Source organism: Propithecus coquereli, unplaced genomic scaffold, assembly GCF_000956105.1.
Source record: "Propithecus coquereli isolate 6110/MARCELLA unplaced genomic scaffold, Pcoq_1.0 Scaffold29, whole genome shotgun sequence".
NCBI classification, from domain to species: Eukaryota; Metazoa; Chordata; class Mammalia; order Primates; family Indriidae; genus Propithecus; species Propithecus coquereli.
In genome coordinates this window covers 1,737,421-1,747,877 of record NW_012148507.1, presented here as the reverse complement: position 1 = coordinate 1,747,877, position 10,457 = coordinate 1,737,421, and the positions used below count along the sequence as shown (strand labels likewise).

Genomic DNA, 10,457 nt, shown 5'->3' with positions numbered 1-10,457 from the left:
TTTGGAAGAGAAACAGCAAAGACAGTAGGGAGAGCTCAAGATTGATCATTAGCTGCTATTAGGAAATTGGGAGATTCAAGGCTGCCCTGATAGTGAGTTTTATCTCAGCCCTGGTAGCTTAGCAGCTGCAGTCTCAAAATAAGTAGAAAATAGAGTTCTCAGTGAGATTTGCTGACCAGAACTTTGTAACTTTCTGTGCACTGATGCATTCTCTTTTGAGTTTTTTCCCAGAAACAGCAGAACCTCCTTGCAGCCACGAGATAACTACAAAGCCTCACACCACCTGTTTGTCCAGAGACTACCAGATAAGCGACACTCCACCACAGATCATGCCCAAAGACCCACTGAGCCTGCACACAAGGCTGAAAGAATGACCGATATTAACCCTTAGCTCATTATAATACTAAAATCTCTGCCCTGGGAAGGACTTACTAGGCCTTTTTTTGATCATGGGACATATGTACTAGCATGATTCCTCACTGCACATGTGTGTCCTGCACTCCACCCCAAACATGTAATGATGCTCACTCCCCTCATGAATTATCCATTTTGCCTCCAGAAAAAAAAACCATGTTGGTGGGGGAAGCAGATTCGAGGCAGTTCATACTGAAGTGGAAAAGTGGAATTCTTAGGAAATTCCACTACCGGGTTTTTCTCCCTTGCGATCCTTCCCTGGGCCTCCTCCTCTTCCCCTGCGACCTTTCTCCCGGCAGCTGCCGCCCTCATAAATCACCTGTAGCAATTAGTGTACCAGGCTGCAAAGTAGCTCAGGACTCTGCCTCACTAAAGTTAACCCTGTTGTAACCGTGCCCCTCCTTAAACAGAGTATATAAAAGACTACAGTGCTCTTTGTCTGGTGCTCAGAATTTGGGGAGACCAAATTCCCCTCTGGGCCCATTGCCGGCCAGCATAAAATATAAAACCTCTTTTGCCAAAATCTCTGAGTGTGTCTCTTGGTCTCTCTCGGTCAGCTCTGCCATAACATTTTGGTTCCCTGACTGGGAAATCCGATTGCGCTCGCTATTGGGGCCACCGACTCGGGACGGACGTCCGCCGACCGACCATGACGACCGGGCGGGGAATCCAGGTGCCTAGACCACGGTTGGGGACAATTTCTTCTCCGTTCGGCGGGGCTCCGCTGGCTGACGCTCTCCGGACCGCCCGGACACCGGTGAGGTGTAGGCAACCAGGAATGGCCGTCTGACCCATCTGAACCGCGGTAAGGTCCCGGGACCCTGTCCAAAGGAAGCCAGGCCTGTCTAAGGACGGAGGAGGAGACTGATCACCTCCTAAAAGAAAGGTTGAAATTCCCAGAGGGGGTATGTAAAACTCTGTGTGTCCCAGGAAGATTGAAATTCCCAGAGGGGGAATGTAAAACCTCTGTGTGTCCCAGGAAGGCTAGAAATTCCCAGAGGGGGTGGAATGTAATAGCCTCTGTGTGTGTATGAGTGTGAGTGCTGCGGCTCCAGGGCCAAAAGCTACGGAGCGGAGCATAATTGGGTCTGTACCTGCGTTTCTGTGGCAATGTCCCAAGGCATAACAGTGACTCACTCTCCCCGAAAAGGGAGTCACCTGGCCTGGGAATTATATGGGAGCACCTTTAGCCAAGACCTGCCTAAAATCCCCGCGAGGGGAGCAGCCACGCGGACAACTGAAAGTAACCCCTCCCCGCTTTTGTGCGACTCCGACCAATAGGAACACTATGGGGGGACCGAGTCCCAAACCAGCCGCACTCAGGTACATGACCAAAAATTTTAAGAAGGAATTTTCCAGCGACTGCGGAGTTACAATGACTCCAAATCGTCTCCAGACACTCTGCGAACTAGAGCGGCCATCCTTTTGAAGTTAGGTGGCCCGATTTGGGCACCCCGGACACTTCTATTACCCAGGCAGTCTGAAGACAAGTTACAGGCACACCAGGACACCCAGATCAGTTCCCCTATATCAATTCCTGGCGAGGAATTGCCCAAAATCTGCCCCCTTCGGTCCGGTTCTGTGAAGAGAAGGGACAGAGCAGGGTACTCTCCACCCAGCGGCCAAGGCCCCTTTGATCCCAGCCCCAAGCCCGTTCACCGACAGCCGCCAGAAGATGAACTCCCCCCCCCTCACTGTCTCTGTTCTGCCTGAAACCTGACTCCATCCCTCCAATTCCTGGTCCCTGGCCGCTGCCCGTGCCCTGCCCCTCGAGCTCACGCCCCAGCGCCTGCGACAGGCTGAGGGCTCCCACCGGCCAGGACGGCAGGAGCGCGCAGCTGCAGAGCCTGGCAGGGCTGGGGACGGCGCCTTTTATCCCCGGAGACCCCTGGAAACGTGCTGGCGGGCGCACGGAGGCGGCGGGCAGCCCCGACATGGAAGAGCCAAGGCACAGAGCCCGCATGGGCCGGGGCGCAGCCCGGGCGGGGGCCGCCTCTGGGCCGGCCCGGTCACGCTGCCAGCCAGCGAGTAGGACTACGTGAGCTTCCAGTGGGCTCGCTCCCCAGCGGCGGCTTCTACGCCAAGCCGCCGCAGTGCGTGGACATCCCAGCAGACCTGGGGCTGTGCCACACGTGGGCTACAAGAGGATGGTGCCGCCCAACCTGCTGGAGCACGAGACCTTGGCCGAGGTGAAGCAGCAGACCAGCAGCTGGGTGCCCCTGCCTAACAAAAACTGCCACATGGGCCCGCAGGTGCAAGTGTCTGCCCCCCACTGGCCTCGGTTTTGTTCTCTGATAAATGGTACATCAGGCGCAAGTGACTGCAGGTTGTGCCACTGCTGTGTTGCTCTAGGCTTGCTCCTTGGCTGAGCTGGTGACTGCTGGAGTCCTGTCCTTGAGCGCTGTGGGGAGTGAGGAGGCGGCAGCTGAGCTGGGTGCGGTGAGGCCTCGGTGGTGCCCATGGCTGGCCAGGACCCCACGCTGAGCATGAGTCACCCATTCTACGATGTGGCCAGACACGGCATCCTGCAGTTGGCAGGGCCCAAAGCAACAAGCGTCTGCAAACACTTGAAAGACGAGCAACCCCATAAGCGGCAGCTGCGCAGAGCGGGACATATTGCGTTGCTTCAGGGTAGATCGGGCTCCTCCCGCGTCTCTCTCTCTGCTCGCTCTTCGCGCCCGTCTGCCTCAACCTGCCCATCTATCGGTGCCGCTGGCTCTGCAAGGCTGTGCGCAACTCTTGCAGGCCCGCCATGCAGTTTCTTCAACTTCAACTGGCCCGAGATGCTCAAGTGCGACTAGTTCCCCGAGGCGGACGTCTGCATCGCCATGACCCCTCTCAATACCACCAAAGCCTAAAAAGCTGGAAGATTTTGCAGGAATGAACAACACTCAACTGTTAGAGGTGGCCCAAAAGGTGTACCGGAACCAAGATCATGTGGCCTAGAGGGAAAATAAAAAAAAAAAAAAAAGGTAAAGCATAAGGCCACCCTCCTGGCAGCGGCACTCCGAGCTTCTGTGTCTACCCCAGGGCTCGGTACAAAACCTGAGAGGGGGCCCCGCAGGAAGGGGACACTAAAACCGGACCAGTGCGCATACTGCAAAGAGATAGGGCATTGAAAAAGCGAGTGCCCACACCAAAAGACTGGCCCCCCCTCAAGACGAGGCCCTCCTGGGGATTCCAGATGAAACCAGAGACCCAGGACCTAATTGGCCTCACAGGCGTGAACTCCAAATAAGACCGACCGTGCTCCCTCAACCCCGGGAGCCCATGGTCACTGTGGACGTGGGGGGCCAACCCGTAACCTTCATGGTGGACACCGGGGCTGAGCACTCAGCGCTGAATATCCAGATCGCCCCTCTCACAGGGCGAGAGACAACCATAGTTGGATCCATTGGAGACCAGGTAGCCAGGCCTTTCTGCCAGCCCTGCTGCTGTCAGCTTGGGGGACATCAGGTAACACACGAGTTTCTCTACCTCCCGGACTGTCCAGTTCCCTTGTTAGGATGGGACCTCCTGCACAAGTTGGGAGCCCAAATCACTTTCCGCCCCAAAGGTACGGCTGACCCCTCATTGTCAGCCCTGAAGCCCCTGATAAGGGCAGTCACAGTTCCCAGAAAAATGAAAAGGCAAATTTATTCTGGCCCCTGGGCCAAGCTTCACGGCAGAGATCACGCAGACTTTAACTGAGATATTAGGGGTCAAGTGAAAACTCCACACCGCATACAGACCCCAAAGTTCAGGGAAAGTAAAGCACATGAACCAGACCCTTAAAACACCCTTGCAAAGTTACGCCAAGAGACAGGGTTACCTTGGGTAGACTTACTTAGTCTAGCATTGCTTAAAGTGCACTCCAGGGCCGACAGGATATTCACCCTTTGAAACCTTATACGGAAGGCCCCCTCCCATAATCAAGCAGCTTAAGGGAGACATCAGCCAGATGGGGGAAAGACCCTACACACTCAGCTTATTTCCCTATCCAAAACCCTGAGTCAGATTCATCACAATGTTCTAAAAAAAGATCCCTATAGCAATGGGACACCCAGTCCACTCACACCAGCCTGGAGACTCGGTCTGGACTAAAGACTGGAAAAAACACCACTAGAGGCCACCTGGACAGGCCCCCACACTGTAGTCTTAATCACACCCACAGCTGTTAAAGTTGCAGGAATAGCACCCTGGATTCACCACACGAGAATAAAAAGGCCACACCTGAGGGGAACCGGGACACCTGGACAGTGCAACACGACCAGAGGACCCACTGAGAATCCACCTCCAGTGTAGCAGTGGCCCAGCCACCACGCCAGAGGACACCCAAGCCGAATGACCGAGCCAGCCCATTACATCGCCATTGGCCTATTTAGACTATTGACCTTACTACTGGGCACTGGACTTTACTCAGTGGCCCCAGAGGACTGGGAGCCATGGAAAAAAACTGTTATTAGTCACTTTATATTGGGCTGTGGTGGGATTCCTTTTCTGGTTACAATGTTGTTCCCCATTCTAATCCTTGTCTGTTTCCCACTTACAGTCATCAATAGCCCTCTCCCTTGCCCTCCAAAACGTATCCAGGACGTCTGAGAATGTGATGATGTAAATGACTTTTACCCTTGTTACAGAGCCAAAGAGTTTCGGACTTATACCAGTCTTAAGGGAAATTGTTACACAGACCCTCAGATCTGCACTTGGGGGGTGGGGGGTGTGTGGGGGAGAAGATATTGGACAGGTAGCAGAGTCCCTAATAACCCTCCAAAACCGACTAGACTCTTTGGCAGCAGTTACCCTGCAGAACAGGCAAGCCCTAGACCTCCTCACTGCAGAAAAGGGAGGAACCTGTATATTCCTAGGAGAAAAACGTTGCTACTATGTAAACCAGTCCGGAATAGTGACAGCTAAGGTAAAAGAATTTAAAAAAAAGAGTTCAGAGAAAAAATAGGGAACTAAAACAAACTTGGGGACTCAATCTGGGCCAATGGACCTCATGGCTATTGCCCCTGGCAGGACCTTTAATAGCTATTTTTCTCCTTGTCACTATAGGCTCATGCCTACTAAGCACAATTATAAAATTTATAAAAACAACTGTAACTCAAAAGGCAACAGCCTACATAATGGCCTTACGAGGCTATCCCCCGTCAAAGGATGATGCCCTATAATAGACACATGAGGACAAATGCCTCATGATATACATATGGGGGGGAATGAAGTGGAAAACTGGAAAATTCCACTACCGTGGAATTCTTAGGAAATTCCACTACTGGGTTTGTCGCCCTTGCAATCCTTCTCTGGGCCTCCTCCTCCTCCCCTGCGACTTTCCCCCTGCAGCTGCCACCCTCATAAATCACCTGTAGCAATTAGTGCACCAGGCTGCAAAGTAGCTCAGGGCTCTGCCTCACTAAAGTTAACCCTGTTGTAGCCATGCCCCTCCCCCTTAAGCAGAGTGTATGAAAGACTGCAATGCTCTTCGTCTGGTGCTCAGAATTTGGGGAGACCAAATTCCCCTCTGGGCCGATTGCCGGCCGGCATAAAATATAAAACCTGTTTGGCCAAAATCTCTGAATGTGCCTCTCGGTCTATTCTCGGTCAGCCCTGTCATAACAATACTTCATTCTCCCAGTTGATGCGTCCACTGAAGTAAATCTTTTCCTCCGTGACAATCTTGTTGTCTCAGTAATTGGCTTTCTGTGCAGTGAGCAACTCCATTGGTTTGTTAACTAGAAGACACAGAAATCTCTCTAAAATAACCAGCTAAATGTCAAAATGTCACACCTTAGAGGCCAATCTAGCTAGGCTGTTGGCTTTTTAATTTAGTCTGTTTTTCAACAGGACCACCAAACTCAGGGCAGAGCTCACGTTGAATCTCCTGTCCCCAAAAGAGAGAGATGCCAGGGGGCTGAGTCACACAATGCTTTCATGGTGCACTTTGTTACAAAGACATTTCTCTAAGTGTTTAAACCATACCCTTTCCTGTCTAATGCACAAAGAAATGAGTAGCCTCCTGTAGATAGTCAGCTGCCTCTAACATTGTCATTCATGTATAGGCATTATATGCACCAAGGTCAAATTCTCTCATAATGCAAATTTCTGGTACCCCCCCAAAGCCAAAGACATCAGGTAACACAACACAAAAGAGAGAGCCCCAAAAGCCAATCTGAGACAATCTATCTGCTTATTACCCTTGGGGTTCCATGAGAAAAAACAGAAGCTTCTCCTAAAAATGAGTCTGTGATGCCTTTTCTGTTTCCCTTAAGGAATCCTAGGCTGTTAGAAAAATATTTTTAGGTCCCTTCATGTGGCATTGAGGGTGGCAAGAGGAAGGAGGGACCTATAGAAGAAAATAGAGAAAAAGACAGAGTTCAGTTGACTGAGAAATTTTTACAAAGAGATGACAGAGGCCTTAGAACACTATATATCTGTATATGAATGTTACCAAAAATTGGCAGTTGTCCCCAAGGCCACATCAGAAGAACGAGAACAAGTGGTTTGAGGAGAAGGAAAGAGAAATTTATTAATTTGCTGGCAAATGAGGAGAGTGGCAGACTCCTGTCTTAAAGTACTAACGTCCTGCCTCTGAGCGGGAATACAGAGCTTTTAAAGGGCAGGTTTTCAGCTTCAGGCTATTGCTGTTCATCCACAGTTGATGGTTCTGATTTATCCCATCTTCAGCTAAGACAATCTCGTGACCTCCACCCAGACAATCCTGAACGGGGTGGTCTTGCTGAAATAACAGGAAAATATCTAATCCCTCAGTTTCCTAATAACATCTAAAGATCAATCATGAGCTCTCTCCCTGCTCTCTGCTCTTTCTCTCCCTAGCTGGCAGGCACCCTTCAGGGACTCTGTTTTCAGAAACATCTGAAAAGAGCCGTAAGTTCCTGAGATGCTCCTGGAAAGTGAAGGCAGTGAGAGAAATGCAGAGGTAAGAAGTAACATGAGGCAGGCAAAGTGAAGACCAGAAAGTCTAGCAAGTTTAAAGAAAGTTTGAAAGTAGAGAACTTCACTGGCCAGGGGTTGATAGAAGTTCAAGTAGTAGAGCAATATCTAAGAGATCCATTCTGAGGTCTAATTTTATTTAATGCAATGTTGCCCAGGATGGCAGCTAGGAAAAAGAAAAAGATGTTTCAGGAATGATGATATGTGGAAATAGAAGAAGTTTGGGAGGGCGTCCCTGACTCAGATAAGTGTTGGAGGTCTGATCAGATATAAGGCATCCCCTAAATCTGAGTCAGACCAAAACAGAGTGATCTGGCCAGAAAATGGGCATCCCTGAGTTCTGACTCAGACTGTGACCTTGAGATCTTCCCCCTAGCCAGGAGTCCCTAGGTCTGGGTGAAGACTGATGGGGGCAGTTCCCCCCAAGGAAAGAGTGATTAGGAAGCGTCTCTCCATGCCACCCTTCCAAATGGTAGACCCAGCGCTGGGTTTCCCTTGACCAAACCAGGAAGTTACCACTCTCCACCTTGTGCATATGACCATGCCCAAAGTTTCCAGAGACCAAGAGAGTCACTGAATACGAAATGAGATTGAACGCACCAAGAGGGATGTCCTAGAGATGAGACTGTCCCCTCATAGAGGAGTAAAGTGACTTCTCCCCACGCGGAGGCAGAGAAGTGATTCAGTTTTAATCCCGATACGGACTGCCAAATGTTAGGGTGGAAAGCTCACTAGGTGCTCACTAGGTAGGATTAGATATTTTCATATTAGTTCAGCAAGGCCACGCCTTTCAATTCCCTTGAGCCATCTCCTATGGTACAAAGAACAGAGGACACGCCCCTGCTCCTCCCTACCAATGGCCTAGGGCAGGGATGCAGTTTTTAATTCCCAAAAAGAGTGGGGGAGGTTTTAAAGAAACGGAAAACATTTTTACCCTTTTTTAGGCCATTCCCCTTGTCACATGTATATAGCCTAAACCAGTTTTAATTAAGTCAACTTTTGACTACAGAGCGCTTTAAAAAATCCTTTTAATTCCCTTATTATCAGATTTTAGCTGGGACAAACAGCTGATATTTCTGGCTTTTGAATTTTTCTTTTCTTTTTCTTTCTTAAACCAAAGGTACTTTTTTTTTTTTTTTTTTTTTGAGACAGAGTCTCACTCTTTTGCCCGGGCTAGAGTGAGTGCCATGGCGTCATCCTAGCTCACAGCAACCTCAAACTCCTGGGCTTAAGAGATCCTCCTGCCTCAGCCTCCCGAGTAGCTGCGACTACAGGCATGCGCCACCATGCCCGGCTAATTTTTTGTATATATTTTTAGTTGTCCAATTAATTTCTTTCTAATTTTTAGTAGAAATGGGGTCTCGCTCTTGCTCAGGCTGGTCTCGAACTCCTGAGCTCAAACAATCCGCCCGCCTCAGCCTCTCAGAGAGCTAGGATTACAGGCGTGAGCCACCGCGCCTGGCCCCAAAGGTACTTTTTAAGTTAAGCGTAACCAAATTTATGACTTAACCAAGGACACAAGGTATCTCCAAAGAGTTGGGAAGCAGTTTTTATAAGCTCCCCAGAGACAGCTCAAAGAAATGAAAGTTTTGCTAGCCACAAATGGAGTACAGCTCACATTTCTGTCCAGCCTCACTCTCTAGGGTCTCAGCTCATCTTCTACACCCACAGATGGAAGAATACAGGAAATCAAAAGCCGTTTATAGAGGAGAAAAGAGTGTTAACTAAAAAATGTAATCATTTAACAAGGTTTATACTTTGGAAAAAGGAGGACTTTATTTCTCATACAGGCTAATGACCTTCTGGGCGGCCTCTCCAGCAGGTTGGGAAGCAGAGGCCAGGCACACGTGCTTCAAAGAAGAGACAAAAGCAAACAAGATTTCATACTGAGCAAGGTCCTCACATATACATATTTAACAAGCTATAGGAGGAGTCACAAATATTTATAGAGTGAAATTATATGCCTATAATTGTGCTCTATCTCTCCCCCTGCCTCATGGCTGGGAATTCAGTTGTAAAGTGTTTCTGGGTCCCACTGGCCAAGGAGGGTCCATTCAGTTAGCAGAGGGCTTAGGATTTTATTTTTAGTTCACGAAGGAAAAATCATACAAATATCAAGCCAAAAGGCCTGATCTGAAATCAAACCCAGGTTGTGGCAGTGAAATTGCAAAACTTTAAGCAGGCTTCATGGTGAATCCTATACAGAATCAGAAGCAGGCACTTTGCATGTACAAAGGATTTTAACTTCCGTTTTAGGTCGGATTGTTGCTCTTTAATTTTGTCAAGAGGATTTTTAAGGCTAGCCATGACACTATTATGTGTCTTTTTAATAATTTTTTTTAAGTAATTAACATAACCTCAAGATTTTATTGTCTTCATAATAAAAGACGCTTAGAACTGGATCACTTGGCCCTTTCTCTTCTTATCTCCTCCCAGTTCAAAATGCTTGCATCTCTTAATAGCCAGCATTCTCTTAGATCTGCAGTTGGGCTCAACACACTCAAGCCTCAGCACAATCTTCTTTGTAGTCTTAGCCTTTTTCTGGAAAATCGGCTTAGCCTGCCCACCATAACCACTCTGCTTCCTATCATAACGCCACTTTCCCTGGGCATACAGAGAATCCTTGCCCTTCTTGTATTGTGTCGCTTTGTGGGGTTGGTGCTTGCCACATTTCTTACAGAAAGTCCAGCGGGTTTTAGGAATGTTCACCATGTTTGCGCGCGTGCTATCGGCAACGAAAGAAAGAGGTCAGGCCGGAAACCGAAGTATCTCTTTTTAAAATTTTTTAAAAACCTTTCCATCAGTTGTTCAGAATAAGAGATCTGTAAAATTTATCTCTATATACATTTTTAAATTTAGGAGCCTAAAGGATCCATTTTTCTGGCAAGTGACAAATGCGTTCTTTTCGTTTTCATAGGGAAGTAAAACACCTCATGACCCTAGCTCACTTGGAGGGCCACTGTTCTCATCAGATCACCCATTCATTTTTTAAGGCTTGCCTTGAAAGGGACTCAACATTTTTCTTTATTTCCATGATCGCAGGGACCAGGAAGGCCCCTAAGAGGGGTCCCTGCTTGGTCTCACTATGAGGAAGCATGTGTTCCTAGAACTCA

General features: G+C 48.8%; 1 protein-coding gene and 1 pseudogene across 1 annotated transcript; one reads left to right on the top strand and one right to left on the bottom strand.

The window, feature by feature from the left end:
- The first annotated feature begins 1,063 nt into the window (after window positions 1–1,063).
- Window positions 1,064–3,272, top strand: LOC105813767 (annotated as a pseudogene).
- Window positions 3,273–9,691: 6,419 nt separating this feature from the next.
- Window positions 9,692–10,056, bottom strand: LOC105813789 (60S ribosomal protein L36a-like). The gene has a single exon (XM_012648583.1). It carries the CDS (start codon window positions 10,054–10,056, stop codon window positions 9,736–9,738), a length of 321 nt encoding a protein of 106 aa, XP_012504037.1. The 3' UTR covers window positions 9,692–9,735.
- Window positions 10,057–10,457: the final 401 nt, after the last annotated feature.